General features: G+C 42.3%; 1 protein-coding gene across 1 annotated transcript in view; it reads right to left on the reverse strand.

Annotated features, from left to right (window-relative positions):
- Window positions 1-46: 46 nt before the first annotated feature.
- ATP13A1 (ATPase 13A1) overlaps window positions 47-17023 on the reverse strand; it is a 36228-nt gene continuing 19251 nt past the window's right edge. The window contains exons 15-26 of the mRNA XM_032209472.1: window positions 14719-14829; window positions 12853-12978; window positions 10746-10851; window positions 10088-10287; window positions 7621-7717; window positions 6727-6911; window positions 5445-5559; window positions 4470-4666; window positions 2745-2887; window positions 2412-2523; window positions 1316-1459; window positions 47-465 (exon numbers count right to left, since the gene is read on the reverse strand). Coding sequence (XP_032065363.1) covers window positions 355-465; window positions 1316-1459; window positions 2412-2523; window positions 2745-2887; window positions 4470-4666; window positions 5445-5559; window positions 6727-6911; window positions 7621-7717; window positions 10088-10287; window positions 10746-10851; window positions 12853-12978; window positions 14719-14829 — 1647 coding nt within the window. The 3' untranslated portion in view covers window positions 47-354. The remainder of the gene's footprint in view (window positions 466-1315; window positions 1460-2411; window positions 2524-2744; window positions 2888-4469; window positions 4667-5444; window positions 5560-6726; window positions 6912-7620; window positions 7718-10087; window positions 10288-10745; window positions 10852-12852; window positions 12979-14718; window positions 14830-17023) is intronic.

Consider the following 17023-nt stretch of genomic DNA (forward strand, 5'->3'; position numbering starts at 1 on the left):
AGGCAGGAACTAAGAATATATTAAATCAAAGAAAAATATTCCTGCATATTCCAAAATGCACTGATTGCCATTTTATTATCAAATCTCATGACCACCTTTCTAGGAGGAGTGAAGAGGCAGTACAAAGGTTAACAACTGCTGCTCCGTTTGGCAGACCTGTGAAGATTAATGTAGGCCCTTGCACAACTTTTGTTGTGGTTTCCAGAATTAACACAATAAAAATCTGCTTGCCAGTCCCCAACTGGAATAAAACAGCTATCAAAGAATAAATATTCCTTTCGTAGTGCTGCATTTCGATGGCGTCTCTTTCTGACTGTCCTTCACTTCACTTCTGCCAAGGGAGAAGAAAGAGTCTCAAGAAGGCACTTTGAGCTTTGTGCTGCCTAATAGGAACTGCAGGATCCAGTCTATGAGCAGAGCAATGAAAAAGTTGGTCACCAGAACTCCAGTGATCACTAGTTTAAACTGAAATAGAAAAATAAAGAAGATGCACCAAAAAAGTCCAAGAAAGAACATTTTTCCTATTGCATTCAAATCTAGTATGTATCAAGCCTGGTATGAAAACTGTTCTGTAGTCTTGAAATAATGATGGGAGCTGATCTTGCTGCTTATTTGATACCAAACTCCAATAAGCAAGGAATTTAGTAAGCTGGTCATCTATCCCACTCATAAATTTACTAAGAAATCCATTATTGGTAACTATAAGCAGCATACAGCTACAACCTTCCTTTGGTTATATTTTTTAACTCATTATTACCGGTAGTTGCATGGGAAATTAACTCAAGTTTTAAAAACATAATTAGCTAAGGGCTAGGCAATATAAGGTTTCTAAATGTTTCCAACTATATCTACAGTTCTTGCTGTTCACTACATTGCTAAGCCTGCAACTCCTATTCCCAAACAAGGCTACCTAGACTTGGTCTTACTATATGTGTCTAATTTTCAGTTCTTCCCCACAAACACATCATATCTAGTCTCAATTATAATTTGCCCTGAACAAAAACAAAAAATAACCCCGTTTCCTTTTTGTTCTCCCAAGTCCCTGCCTCAAGTAAACTAAGATAAGTTATAACCAAGCAGTAGATTCAGTAGTTTACAGAATCATAACACTGTGGACCTTCTAGTCCCCTGAGACTATTTTGCATTTGCTGGAAGTAAAGTACTCATTAAAACACCTCCAATTCAAAAAGTTTGAAGTTCTCAAACCCAGTGTTAACAGTAGAGTTTTTAACCCACCCACCCCCTTTAATTTCTACAACTAACTGGAAAAAAGGGATAGTGGGGGATATGCTTAGCAAAAGTCTTGCTTACTCACCTCCATTGGAATATCCACAAGTCCAAACTGTTCATTGAACTCTGGGGAGGAGCCAGTCAAAAGGGCGACAATTGCTAATCCTGAAATGATGATGCTCCAGAGCAGAGGTTTGTTTTCCCTTAGGCTTTCCATGAATGGGTGGCCCTGGATAAATAAACCAAAGGCATGGAAAGAAGGCCAAACCATATCAGTAATTTAGGAGTAGAAACAATATACCAATAAAAGCTTATCTATTTTACTGCTGATCAAGATATAATTCATTTGAAAAGACTTTTCTTATAATACTAATGGGTATTTTCATGTCATAATGCTGTGGCTACATGTGATAACAGCCTCACCTTCACTGTGAGCTTTATTATAACATGGGAGCACATTTTTTTGCTTATAGGTGAAAGTGCAAGTTTGCATCCAACCTATCTTAATCAAATAGGGCTGAGAAATTGCTGGCACCTTTGAACTCCTTTCATGATTAGATGAGAGTTCTGTAAAAGCTCAGGAGTTTTACTATGTATGCAACTGCCATCAGGACCATCTAATCTACTTATAATAAATTCTTTATTTTTCTAGAATCATTCCACTTAAGATAGGACAAAGCACTTCAACATTCTGAAATCTGGGCTTGATCCCAGTTTCCATATCTTGTATATGATTTTGGACGGCTAATAATTGAAATGCACGAAAATAAAAAGCACCCAAATTAAAATCAGCAGCCAAAACCATTAATAGCATTCAAACTACAAAATGGGTTCATCCATATGATCTATACCAGGGGTGTCAAGCTCGTGGCCCACAGGCCAGACGCTGGCCATGTCCACCCGTTTCAGCGAAGGAGAAAAAAGTTGTGATACATCACATAACGGCATGACTTTGACACCACTGATCTATACTAATAGTTAAATTTCTCCTTGTTCCCCTTGGCATAATCAGACATTTTTTTCTCTAATGCCCTGTTAAAATTTGGTTTTATCATAGCACCTACTACTTTGCATATCACACGCAATGCAAGACCTGAAATGCAACCTCAGGTCCTAGTACTATATGAATCAGGAGATAGGTATTGGCAATGATGAAATTATAAAAACTAAGCACATCTTACCTTATAGTTAATGGCAAATGTAGCCATTTGCATGGCCATGGACATGATGTAAACAGTGCTATTCACAAGACTGGGTTCAAACTCCTTATAGAGATCCACAAAGTCTTCTTTCCTTAAAGAAACAGAAAGAGTCTTGAATATTTTTTTCTCAGCCCTTCCATGCTTTAGTATCCTCTGGATGACCTGACTTTCCACTCACAGAATTCTGAAAACATTACTAAAAATTCTGGGATCTGAAGGCCACATATCTGGAGAACATCCATATTTCTTTCCAACTCTGGTATTTTTACTTCTTTACTTTAACACCCTCATTTAAATCCAAACAGCACTCACTTGGGCTCACTGCGGGCTTGTGCACCTCGATACAGATATACCAGACTGACAAAATGGACCATAAATTGTAGCAGCACTGTAAGAACTGTGTACAGATTGAAGATATTAGGGAGTGGGCGCTCTGGGGAGAGTGTCTTCAGAGGCTGGAAAGAAGAAGAAACAGGTCAGGGTTAGAATTCTACAGGAAGTTTGGAGCCTGACTATTATTCACTTGGGAAGCATCCTGTAGGATGGTTACTTTGAAAAATGACCCCCTTAGGAGAATAAGGCCTGTCAACCGGGTGGAAGAATTAAGACACAGAAGTCAAAAGGAAGCCTATCTTTGCCGTTTCAAATCCATTTTGAACATTGCACACACAGAAGTGCTGTAAACTAGTTCTCATCTGTTTCCAAAGTCAATTTTGACTCCTGGAGACTACTTAGACCAGGGTCTCCAACCTTGGCAACTGTAAGACTTGTGGACTTCAACTCCCAGAATTCATCTGCCAGTGGAATTCTGGGAGTTGGTCCACACGTCTTAAAGTTGCCAAGGTTGGAGACTCTTGGCCTAGAAAGACTATGTAGTTTTTTTGGTAAGATTTGTGGAAGATTTTGGTTTGCCCTTGCGTTCTTCCAAGAGTTGAGAGAGGGAGACTAGCCCAAGGTAAGTTGTGTGGAAAATGACCTTGAAACCATCAGCCTTGGATTATATGTTTTGGATGCTCTCAGCATGAAGCAAAAGATGCATTTCAAAAGGTTTCAAGTTCACAGCAAAACTTGTAGTTTTGTTGAGTGTGAAACAAAATGTGTCAGTTTCAAAGATACTGTTCCTGATGATGCTTCTTTATCCCCCAACTTTATACAACCAAATCATTGCAGTAGCCAATCTTGTTTTATAGTTATATGCAAGGAAAAATATAAGCAATGAACAACACATTTAATTTTGATGAGAGTATGTCTGAGATAGACAAGGACACCCACCCACCCCCGCTACACACACACAAGCAAAAAAAAAAAAAAAAATCTATTTCCTGATCAAAGTGCTAATAAATTCTAATCTAAACATTTACTTTTCAGTAGATGAGTATGTATGTACAATGTTTCCTATGGGGGTGGGTGAGTTGGTTTAATGTTTCCAAACTATTTTGAATTTTGTTCCACTGAAACTAAATTTCAGTTCCTGAAATATGGTTTGGGGTTATTGGCTCTTAACTGGAAAAAATGTGAATAGTCTTCACTTATCAACCGCAATAGGAACTGGCAACTCTATCTCTAAGCAGCACAATATTAATTGTGATGACATGTGACCAGGGCATCTTAATTGTCAGTTCCAGTTGCAGCCTTTAAATGTGATATTACATGACTTGTGACTTCCTGATTACTTTCCCCAACTTTCCTTGTCAGAAGCCAGCCGTGAAGGTTGGAAATGGCAACCATGTGACCGTGCAGTGCTTCAACCATTGTAATTATGCACTGGTTGCCAAACACCCAAATTGCAAACACATGGTGATCGGGACATTGTGATGGCTGCAACTTCAATGACCGATCACTGAATGCATGATTTGGTAAGCGAGAACAGTTACCTGCGTTTTCTTTTGATTTTGTGCGCATCCTTACATGCCACAGAACATGCCACAGAACATGCCACAGAACCAAACTTTATAGCCAGCTTACTGCCTACTCCTCGGATCACATTTCCTATCTTCCCCTCCAACCTGCAACAAGGCATCTTTTTTTCTATCATACCTTGGATCGGGAGATGAAAAGAAAGCAGCCAGCTAGGAGCAAGCCTTGCAACGTAGCCTGGAAGTCACTGAACTTCACACCTTCCAAATAAAGGACACTCTGGCTGTAAGCTAAGATGAGCGCATTCAATGCCAAGATCTTGAACATCTGGAGCGTGGTGACCAGTGTACATCGGCCCTGCTTGATCACATGGCAGACTGCAGAAGAGAGAGAAGGTTTCTGCGTAAGACTGTTTACTTTGCTTTTTTTCATTGCCCTTCAGTCTAGAAAGGCCTCTGGAATTGCAGAGAAGGTGATGGCACTTTTTCCTTCCAGATGTGCTCTGTTCACTGCATTTTCTCTAAGGGGCTCAGTCTAGGTTTTCTAAGTCATGATGCACAACATAAACCTAAGAGATAAAAGTCTCCTTCAGCAGACAGGATTCTGCTGATTATAACATGAAAATAAAATCACACCGGTTACTGTTCTGTCCCCCCTTCACGGCTCTTAACAAACGGCAATACAAATAAACTTAAAAGGAACTTTATCAGTTCTCAGTTCAAACTGGCTTCGAGCCCAAAAATAACATAAATACAGTCTCTGACTCGATAACGGAATGAAAAACAAAACAACTCTTACAAGCAATGCACTTCTCCAGTGTAGCCTTGAATCAGGGTTACAGGAAACACCAAAGCACTTATCCAAGTGAATCAAACAATGTTGTACGCACAAAGGAACGTTGACTCCTGCAACTAGGGTGTGGCAGCATCCGTCCTTTTATCTCCAAACCTGCCTCTAACAAGCCCCAGCTGCATAATGAATCTTGTATCCCGAAAAGACTCACAGCAGACATCTGCTGAGTCACAACAGGTTACTATCTATTTTTCACTATAAAACATCCAAATGAATATGTGCCACTGCTATAAAAATGAAGTGTGGACCTTTAAGTGCACTATGTTCCACTCTAAGCATAGACTTCCTTCTTCTCATACTTACTGCACTGTATAGAGGAAAGTTTAGAGGTGAATGGAGCTGCAATACTGGCATCACCCAACTTCACAATGGGTACTTGGTCCTCCTCCAAATCTTTTAGCACCTGGCTGATTCTCTCCTGCCAGAAAAAAAAAGGGGGGGGGAGGAAACATCCTTGTTCAATGCACAGCAAGCTCCCCATCAAGCTATTTGTAGCATTACAAGTAGTCGTCAACTTACAACCATAATTTGGATCAGAATCTTGATAGTTGAGTTAAACATTCATTAAATGACACACTCATATAACTGCTTTGCTCAATCCTGGCACTGCCAACTGTGGTTGTTAAGCTATCTTAAGCCAAGTCCCAAGTAAGGAATGTAGGGTGCCTCAGGAGGCTCTGTTCAGGAGCTAGTATTTCCCCCTACCAAAATCCAAGCAGGATTTTCAGCCCCTGAGCAGAGAGACACTTACAAATGACCTGCGCCATGCCCCCCAGTACAACCCTGTCCCCAAGGCATCTCAGGCGCCTTACTATAACTGCCCTGTCTTTACATTCTCTGCATGCATTTTGACTTCCTCTTGTCCCTGGCAGCTGGCTGACAAAGCTGCCTGCCAAAAGAGTTCAGCTCTCCTCTGTGTGCAGAAAGAACTTCTTCAGCAGGGTGCAATATCTTCAGAATTTGAGTTCTGTTTACGCGTCCCAACATAGGAATTCAGCTCCGCTAGGCAACTCTTTCAGCCAGCCCTCAGGGACAACTCCCAAATTTCTCTGCTGGCCTCCCCATTAATTTTCTGGGGAAGCCAACAGAGAATGCATATAGGAAACACACAATTGCAATTGGCCATAAATGCAAACAGGTTGCCAAGCATCTAGATTGCGATCATGTGACTGTGGGGACTGGTGATGTAATGTTGTGTGATGGCCAAAAAGCAACCTTTCTGAGGCTGTTTCAATTCCAGTCCATCATTAAACGAGCAGTCATAAGTTGAGGACTACCTCTATCTCTAGAATAAACCCCAATATGGAAAACAGCTGTTCTTCAGGAAAAAGAAAGACAAGAGCACGAGACCTGTTTAATCCAAAAGCACTGGGAATTTCAGAAATTCCAGCCGTGCTGAGCTGGAATTCTTACAATTTCAATTTATTTGAGTCCTGTTTATACCTGCGCTGAATAAGGATTTGTAGGTGAAGTTCTGTCTTTCACCACCATCCCCCCCGGCAGTTCACAAAGGAAAAGATATGGAAAAGCATAAGTGAGGCTAGCGGCAAGAGACAAGAGAAGTAAAAGAGAACTAACAACCTACTCGTTGTACAGCAAGTTGCTCCTCCCTAAGAGACATGAGCCTTTGTTTGGCAGCTCGGGAGGTGGGCCTCATGTTGCTGGCAGCAAGAGAAGAGGAGGTAGCAGGTCTCCCATCAGCTACTCCATCACGAGGCTTTTTTCTGCGCTCGGGGATCCGCTCCGGGGCATTGGCTAGTAGAGCCACACCTGCAAGAATGAATCATATCCCCGATGACACAAGCGTGCTCCCGTGAGCTGTTTTCAGGGCAGATGAAAACAGGGCAAAATATGAAGGTTTTAATGGCTCAGAAACCGATGATCATGAAACATGGATAGTAATAATATTTAACATGCTTTGTCTGCTATTATTTATAGAATATGAAATAAAAAAACTACATTAAATGCAGAAATATGGAAACTGACCTTTTTAAACAAAGATTTTGAAGCATAAATACAAATTTGATTTGGTTGTATAAATATAATATAAATATATAAATATAATACAATGAATAAATTCCTTAAATAAATACATTTAAACAGGATGATTGGTTTAACTTCGCACTGATGGGACTTTTAATCAAACTAATTGATTCACCTCGCAGAATTATCAATAACAAATTAGTTGGGAAGAAATACTACTAAATGTTTAATCAAGTAGTCCAATTAGTTAAAAGACAGGAACAATTGAATAAATTAGACTATAATTAGTCAGCAGATAACGTACAATTTACAGCAACACATTTTAGAATGCTTCTCAGATGCTTGTTCCAATGAATGCATGAATCACTTCAAAATAAAGTATCTTTTTTAAAAAAAATCCCAATTCATGGAAAGTTAATAATTAAACAATTAAAGCTCACAATAAACAGGAATGGTTTTCATCAAAACAACAATCTTTAAATGAATGAACACTCACCCACATCAGCATGCTTCAGAGCCCCCACATCATTGGTGCCATCCCCACACATCAGAGTCACATAGCCAAGTCCCTTCAGTGTTGTGATCACAAATTCCTATAATGGGAAATAAAGATCCAACAAAGAAAATTTATATAAAATTACCTAGGGCACAGGTTCTCAACCATCATAATTCTGTATAGATAGTTCTCAATTTATGACTGTAATTAAGTCCAGAATTATGGTCATAAGAGATTGCAGTCGTATGCCAAGGTACCATATGACTACACCTGATTTATTTATTTATTTATTTATTTATTTTTGGTAGCAGTCCTTAAGAAAGGCCATTCTCTCTAATGGAAACTTTTTTGCTGGAAACTGGCAAAAAAGTTGCAAATTGCGGTCATGTAAACATGGGATGCCACTAACTATCATGTTTGTTTGTTTGTTTATTGGATTTATATGCCACCCTTCTCCCAAGGACTCAGGGCAGCGTACAACATCAAAAAAAAAATATTACAAATTTTAAAAAAATTAGAGTATCCAAAAAACAAACCCAATTAAGATTAACAATAACATTTAAAATTTGATTATAATATAATTATAATTATAAAATCAATCATAAAGGTGATTCAATTGCTAAGTGCCCCAAATGCAGTCATATGATTGCAGAATGTGTATAGCTGTCCTAACTTCAAAAAGAGGTTATGGGTAAATCTGGGGAAGTCCGTTATAACTTCAAACAGTCATTAAAAGACCAGTTGCAAGTCAAGGATTATCTGTTATCTCCTAAAATGAAAAAAAAAAAAGTCTAACAGTCATAAATAGACGAAAGACTTTACCAGGTTAGTATTGGCAAGGAAAAAAAATACATACATATAGTGACCCATTGAATAATTTCAGAGATGTGCAGATGAGTCTGATTCCAAGTCAGCAAGTTGAAATCTTAAGACACCTTCCATTAAGGCCGTAGCTCTGCCTAACTTAAAATTTGTGGCTCTATTGTGGCAGGTAACAAATTTATAAAAAAAAATAATACATGGGAATATATCATACTGAGTCAGCTTGTTTTGGTTCCTAACATTGCTTATCCTGAAAGAGAACAGTATGATGGTGGATACATATATGTACACTGAGAGCATATGCACCAAAGACAAATTCCTTGTGTGTTCAATCACACTTGGCCAATAAATTATTCTATTCTATTCTATCCTGTATGTGTTCTTCCATTCATTTTTTCAATGATGAACACAAAAGTTATTCTGGTAAGAAATGTTTTCATTTTTATGCACTATTGCACAAATGTATTTAACGCTCGCTTTCCCAATACATCAGGGCACTATGTATCAAGTGTCTCCCTCAAAAAGAGCCGAGGTGGCGCAGTGGTTAAATGCAGCACTGCAGGCTACTTCAGCTGACTGCAGTTCAGCAGTTCGGCTGTTCAAATCTCACCGGCTCAGGGTTGACTCAGCCTTCCATCCTTCCGAGGTGGGTAAAATGAGGACCCGGATTGTTGTTGGGGGCAATATGCTGACTCTGTAAAACCGCTTAGAGAGGGCTGAAAGCCCTATGAAGCGGTATATAAGGCTAACTGCTATTGCTATTTATTGACGCAACAATCCATTGGAAAGCAAGGTCTGCCACAAGCAGTGGCTGCTTTAAAATCAGTTCCATGAAATTGATGGTGTTTCTGGAATTTCTGTCCAACATCTTCTCTGTTCTTTCTTTTTAAAATCTAGCAATAATCCAGGGAGTACACTCTGAATTTACAGGAATGAGTGGATTCTCGGGTCTTGCTCAAATACAACTCCCATCACTGCTAGTTTTAACTATACAAGTAGTCCTTGACTTACAACAGTTCATTTAGTGATGGTTCAAAGTTACAACGGTACTGTACGAATGGTACGAACCAATTTCATTGTATTTATTTTGTACAATGACAATAAAGGCCATACTACTGAAAAAAGCGACTTATGACCGGTTTTCAGTTATGCCTTTGCAGCATCCCCATGATCATGTGATCAAAATTCAGATGCTTGGCAACTGATTGCTATTTATGACCGTTGCTGTGTCATGTGATCGATCCCCTCTTGCGACTTTCTGACAAGCAAAGTCAGTGGGGAAGCCAGATTCACTTAACATCTGGGTTACTAACTGAACAACTGCAGTGATTCATTTGATAACTTTGGCAAGAAAGGCCATAAAATGGGGCAAAACTCACTTAACGACTGGCTCACTTGACCACAGAAATTTGGGGCACAATTGGACTACCTGTAGCTGCTGAAATGGACTGGAAACTGCAGTCATCACCACCAGCTGGAAGGCCAGTTTCTCCGCAGCTACTGCAGAGAATGGTTAACACCGTACCACTATTTCTGGAAGAGATGTGCCTATTCTCAGGCAAGGTTTAGCAAAATAAACCTGCAATCTTTGCGTCAATCGGCCAAGGAGCAGTTGGGCTGGGCATTAAAGATAAAGACCACCTGCCTTCTGCTTGGGTGCAACACGTGCAAAGACCTGGATGTGTGGAATGAGTTTAAGCAGCAGCTGCGAGTCTGTAGCTTGCAGGTGAGCGAGACCTTCCCCTGTGATGCACAGGTTGTGGTTGCTGGTCAGTTCCCGCAGTGAGTCTGGGACAATTGGGAGGACAGTAGTGCCGTTGATGGACTGCCATTTCCAACCGAAGCCTAGAGCAGAGAAGGGAATTAGGCAAAGGGAGGTGCTTGTCTGTTTGGTAGCTCTCATGCCGGAAATGTAGTAGTGTTGGATACCAGGGGAATAATGATCCCAGACACCACAGCTTGAAAACTAATCACCAATGGACAGCCTTTGAAAACAACAGCAACAACCAAAATACCACTGAATCCCAGGAAAAAGGGACAGGCCATGGGTGTCAAACTCGCGCCGTCACGTTGCCATCATGTTTTTTCCCTTCGTGGACCTGGGGCGGGCGTGGCCTGCCCATGACACATCTGGCCCGTGGGCTGCCAGTTTGACATCCCTGGGCTAGGTGTGATGGCTTATATTGTCCTACAGAGCAAATGCTGCATAAGGTGATCACACGCTGTGCAATGTGGCGGCAGCATCTGTCTTCTCTCCCTCCCCCCCCCCGCCCCCCCCCCCCAGTGATTTTTGTTTTTTTTACCTTTACTAGGTGGCTGCAAAATGAGCGTCTGCTCCTTTTGAGTGAAGTGCAGCTCCTGGGCCACGTGGCAAGCCGTCAGTGGGCTGTCACCTGTGATCATCACTACCTGTAAAGTGGGGTTAAAGGGTAGGTTTGTGCCACCTGACTACAGGCAACGTGCAGGGAAGCTGCTCTGCAGAAACGACGATCTGCTTCAGAACCACTGCTTGAAGAAGCAGACTGCCATAAAGGTGTGCATAAAAGCAGCCTACTGGCATGTGCTAATTAAAAATGCAGCCCGGCTGATGGGTATATGTTGCCTCTCCCACCCCCCTGCCCCCCCACGCAGTTTTAAAAAGACAGTTTTGGTCCTCTGTCTCTCTCAGATAAGGACATCCCATCGTGTCTAATGATCAGTGCTAGTCGTAACTTATAAAGCCCTTCATGGTATTGGACCTGGGTACTTGAGAGGCCGCCTGCTGCCAATTACCTCCCAAAGACCCGTCAGATCTCACAGGGTCGGCCTCCTCCGGGTTCCGTCCACCAGCCAATGCCATCTGGCTACTACCCGGGGGAGGGCCTTCTCTGTAGCAGCCCCGGCCCTTTGGAATGAACTCCCCGCGGAGATCCGGACTCTCACCTCTCTCCAGGCCTTCCGGAAAGCCGTCAAAACCTGGCTGTACCGGCAGGCCTGGGGTTGATGAGTTCCCCTCCTCTCTCGACTGGTATGGCTGTGTGATTTTCGTGTATTTTAATTATGTGTACTGTTGTTTATGTTCCCTTTCCCCTTTGAGTTGTTTGCCGCCCTGAGTCCCTCCTGGAGAAGGGCGGCATACAAATAAACCAAAACTAAACTAAACTAAACTAATCAAGAGGATAAAGAGGGAATGCCCAGGCTGCAAAAAAAAAGGAAACACTGTGCTTGCCTATGTCCTCCATTCCAAACAGGAGAAATACACACTATGCAAAAAAAGAGCTGTTCACCTTCCATAGTAACAATACTATGCTTGGAAGCTTGCTTGGGTTGCTCAGTTCCCAAAGGGAAACGGGATGCCTGACTGGGCGTGGCTGTTTTTTTCATCTGCTCCTGCAGGATTTTGTTTTTGTTTGCTTAGCTGTTCTTTAAGACCCAAAGGTGCTTTTTTTCAAGAGGCACCTGGACTTTCTGGTGTTTCTTTGAAGACGTTTCACTTCTCATCCAAGAAGCTTCTTCAGCTCTGACTGGATGGTGGGGAGTAGAAGGATTTATATTCCTTGAGGACAGTTGGACATTTGCAATCTTTTAGTGTGTATTTAAGGTCACCTGGAGGTTTATCTCTGTCCTCAGGGTCCCCTGAGTGGTGCAAATGAGTGTGGAGCCTTCTTGGAACTGTTGAAAGGACTGTGTGATAGATTGGAGATAGATAATGTCATATCCCTCCCCCTCTGTTGAGAGAGGGCTGTTCAGTTTTGACTTAGATGGCCTCTTTAACCCCTCTTTCAAACCAGCGATCCCCTCTGTCCAAAATATGGACTTTGTTGTCTTCAAAAGAGTGGCCGGTGTCTTTTAAATGCAGATGGACTGCTGAATCTAGTCCTGATTGTTAGTTCTCCTATGTTGTGCCGTGCATTTATGAAGTGGTTGTTTATGCCTTGGTTCCAGTTTGCACCACTCAGGGACCTCAATGACACAGATAAACCTCCATGTGACCTTAAAGACCCGCTAAAGGAATGCAAATGTCCAGCTGTCTGCAAGGAGTATCAATCCTTCCACTCCCCACCATCCAGTCAGAGCTGAAGAAGCTTCTTGGATGAGAAGCGAAACGTCTTCAAAGAAAAACCAGAAAGTCCAGTTGCCTCTTGAAAAAAGCACCGTTGGGACAACCACAACCGGGATGCCTGAGAATGTCCGTATACTCTTCTTGAAGAGTTATTCTGCTGCCCTAGCCAATTTATTTAAGACAAAAAGATGCTGTAATATGTTTTATCCCTTTGGACTGGAGGTGGTGACAAAAGAGCAGGGCAGATCCAACAAACGTGAAGAGGGGGAGGAAGAATTAGGAAGAATTCGTGAAATTATGCAAACTGGCTCAAACATTTGCCTAGGCCCCTCTTCTTGGTTCCGTCCAGTTTCTCAGCCACAACTCACACGGTGGGAAGCGTTAAGTATATCACGGATAACTGGCTTGGAGTCGACTTTAAGAGGGCAGGAAACCACAATGAAGCCTGTGAACTTCAAGTCACATTCCAGGGCCTCCCGCTTTATTTCTCGTGCCTTTGGATAGGAAACACAAAAGCCGATTATAGCTAAGACATTTTTACAATAATATAACACTCCCCCAACCTCAAACTCTGCCCCCCAATAAACTGAAACTTATTGCATGCCTTCCGAAAAGTCACATAATTAAGTGTATTTAAGAAATAAATCCAGATTATATTAAAATATTTTTGTTCCTCCCGGCTCCAACATCTTTACGACTTCCAGGTTTTATGATTCTACTTTCATTCCATGTTTGTTCTGATTTAATAATATACCTACGTGAGCCTTGATTTCCAATTGGTTACAGATTTGGGCCTATTGCATCCCATACAATAACCAATGTGCCTTTTTTTTTATTAAACAAAGCAACCACGCCATAATACAACGCATGAATACAACCTCTGCCAGTAGGTCCCCTTCCTAGAACAACCCATTCCAACACAACTGCCCCCCTCCCTACTTTTCTCCTGCTCTTTAAATTCACTGGAAACCATCTGTCCTCAGGTTTAGTTCTCAGTCTAAACTTTGCAGTGCATTTCAATTTAGGAGGGTTCATATCCCAGAACCATCTCATCATACCCAGGAAGCTAATTCACACCAGTTGCTCCATTCATGCTTTTTGCTTTGCTTGCTTCCCTCCGTATTGCTTGCTTGCTTCCTGGTCTACAGCGACAGCAGACTGTACCCCCTGATTTGCACAGTTCTGTACAGTACTGCAATTGCTGACGAAAGGCTTTGCTATCCAAGGCCATGCTGCCTGCACTTCTACAGCTAATTATTTTGCCCTCTTGCTCCCTTTCTAACCCCCTCACCCTCTCCATTGCCTTGTGCATCTGTTACAGAGCAGCTTTCCAAGTAGCAACCATTTGCCACTTGCCTTCTGAGTGCCGCATAATCATCAGTGGTGGGATTCAAATAATTTAACAACTGGTTCTGCCCAGGGTCAGGTTGGCTGTTGTGGGAGGCATGTGGCCCATCTCCGGCGCACATGTGGGACAAGCCTCCCGCGACGGCTAACCAGACTCTGGGATAACCAGTTGTTAAATCCCCCTCCCCCCTGCTATCAAAGGGGATCCTGGGCACTGCTCTGCAATGGAGGAACAGGAAATGCAGTGGCTGGCGCGAGGGAAGGAAGAAATCGGCCTTCTCCTTCCCTCGCGCTGACTGCTCCGTTGCCCTCTTCTCCATTGCAATGCGGCGGGTCCACTTTGATAGCCGGAGATGGTGGTGGTGGTAATTTAACAACCAGTTCATGCAAATCGGTCCGAACCCACTGAATCCCACCACTGATCACAATACTGCCTAAGCCGCCACCACCCCTGCCCCTCAAAAGCAGACTTGATTGTAAATTTGCCACATGAATGAGAAGTGGCCTTCCCTCTGCTTATTTAGAATTCTGTAGTTCTTTCCCACAATTAGAGGAGAGGAAGGCTTCACATTAAGAAAGGAGGCACTGACAGACTTTACTCTTCTGTCAGTCTTCAATGAGACCTCCAGAATATGCAGAGGATGGTTTGTGACTAAGAAGAAAATGGAATAATTCAATTAAGTTGGCTGCTCCCAGTGCTCTCCCCAGCCCAAAGTGTGACATGAAAGGAAAGAACACCCCATTTTCAAAAGGGAGCATGTAAGCCATTACCTATAAATCTAACGGGATTATTGAGTTAGATAGAGTATCATTCATTGAGTGTATGTCCCAAAGCACCAATATATCTTATGGCACATACGAGCTGTGTGGGAAGTTTTGAAACTTACCTGCTGATGAGTGAGGTGCCCCAATTCTTTGTAGCCAAGAGCCAAAACTCTGGCTCCCTCACGTGAGATCTCTGTGTGAATAGCATCATAGGTACTTGGGCACTGAGAGAACTGCACAAAAAGACAGCAACCATTACAATAAATACTGCTGAGAGAAAAATCACTAAGCCAACTCATAGTTGCATTCACATAGAAGGGTGTGGCGGTAGGAAGGGCACACATGTCACTATGGGATACAAAAGAGACTTCCAGCACGCACACCGAGAAGTTCAGGGTCCTCCTAACTGGACACACACACAAACCAAAGAGAAGATTCAGCCAATGTTATATTGCTCCAAACAGGCATCCTTCCAGGTATGTTGGCATAATGGCTGCCAAATTCGCAGCCAATGATGATGGTTGAGGATACTGGAGCAATAGTCCTAATATAGCTGGGAAGGTACCAGGAGTGTTGGAGGTACCTGCTCTACTTTACCATACAAAATAGGAGTTAACTGATCAAGTGGAGAAATACAGATTGTTACAACCACAATTGGGACTAGAATTTCTGCTGCTAAGAAAAGCAACCGAATTGCACCTGATTTTACCTTTTGGCTGTTAAGTGAATCTGGCTTCCCTGATTGACTTTGCTTGTCGAAAGCTGACCGAAAAGGTTGCAAATAGTGATCGCATGATCCCGGGACACCCCAACCATCCTAAATGCATACAGTATATCACAGAAGTGAACACCCCCCCTCACATTTTGTAAATATGTAAGGATATCTTTTCATGTGACACTGTAAAGTAGTGAGTATACAGCTTGTATAACAGTGTAAATGTGCTGTCCCCTCAAAACGCAACACACAGACATTAATGTCTAAACCGCTGGGAAGATATACTTAAAATATTTACAAAATGTGAGGGGGGTGTACTCACTTCTGTGATATACTGGTTGCCCGGGGGGGGGGTTTGATCACATGACCACAGAGATGTTGTGAGGGTCATTAAATGCAAGACCTGTCATATAAGTCAAGGACTACCTGTTCTGACCCTCCCCCTCCGGCCTATGAGTAACGCAGACACAGGCTTGGCTATTTGCCACTCTTTAATCACAGGAATTACAACTCTGTTGGCTGAAAGCCCATACAACACTCTCATTCCAGAAGGGTTGGCAGCAACCCAAACCAAACAGAACGAAAATACAAAACAGACCAGACAAAGTTCCTCAAGATTGTTACGAACGGTTGTGTCCTGCAAAAGGACTCCTCCCAAAGTCTCTTTTTATATACTCTCTTGGGAGGCGCCAAGCCACAACTACCTGGGCTTGATTATCTCTTATGAGTCTGTCTCTGTAACTGCTGCCTCTGTTTCTCCGCCCTCCATTGCCTGGCGTCAGGGACAAACTCCCCTTGATCTTCCCCACTGCTCCATGCCTCAGGTGCCTCCTGGTGGCCAACCAGCCTCTCTGGTCCCTGCTCCTAGTCTGAACCCTGATCAGGGTCCTCCACATCTTCCATAGCAGACTCATAGGATTCCTCGCTATCGGAGTACATCGGCAGCTCCAACGGCTCCTGTTGGGTCACAACAACTACCTGTATCGGCTGGTGGATCATGAGGAGCATTTAGTAGAACGTCAATCTACATACGGGATCCTTTCAGCTAACCCTCAAAAGTAAGCCTTGTGATACCCGGCTCACCATTTGTCAACGAGTCTTCCCTGTTCTGAAAAGAAGTCTATTCCTGAAGAGCAACTACACATTTTTTAAAAATGTGACAGAATACAATATCATTATGCCTTCTTTTTTTAAAGAACACACTTGCGACAGATACTAGTTTAGTTGGCTTTATGAAAAGTCTTTATCAACTTTATGAAGGATTCGTCTGCCAGTAGCCAAGGAAGTTGCCTTTAACTGAGGTAGAAAGGCGGAGTATAAAGCAGATGAATAAATCAAGTTGAGTCCGTATAGCAGATCAGACATTGGAGTAATCAGCAACAAACACCGACTCCATCTTATTCTCCTTTCCAGAGTACAGCTGATCATTGATTGCAACTCTTAACTTACTACTTGTATCACATTCCAATCTGGTGAGTAAAGCCAAGACTTTGTTCTCACTCTGTTCCCATCTACGGTAATATTACGTCATAGTATTCTGAAAATTATTTTCCAAGACTTGGAAAAATGTTCTCACAATTAAAAACTGATGACCATTCAAAATGGAAACATGGGTGGAGGTGAAACGTACACGCTATGATTTTCTGCAGTAATTACACAGATTTCTCCACTTGTATGTGGCAATGGTGTAGTTGGAGTTTTCTTTCCCAACT

Source organism: Thamnophis elegans, chromosome 2 (genome assembly GCF_009769535.1).
Source record: "Thamnophis elegans isolate rThaEle1 chromosome 2, rThaEle1.pri, whole genome shotgun sequence".
Lineage (NCBI taxonomy): Eukaryota > Metazoa > Chordata > Lepidosauria > Squamata > Colubridae > Thamnophis > Thamnophis elegans.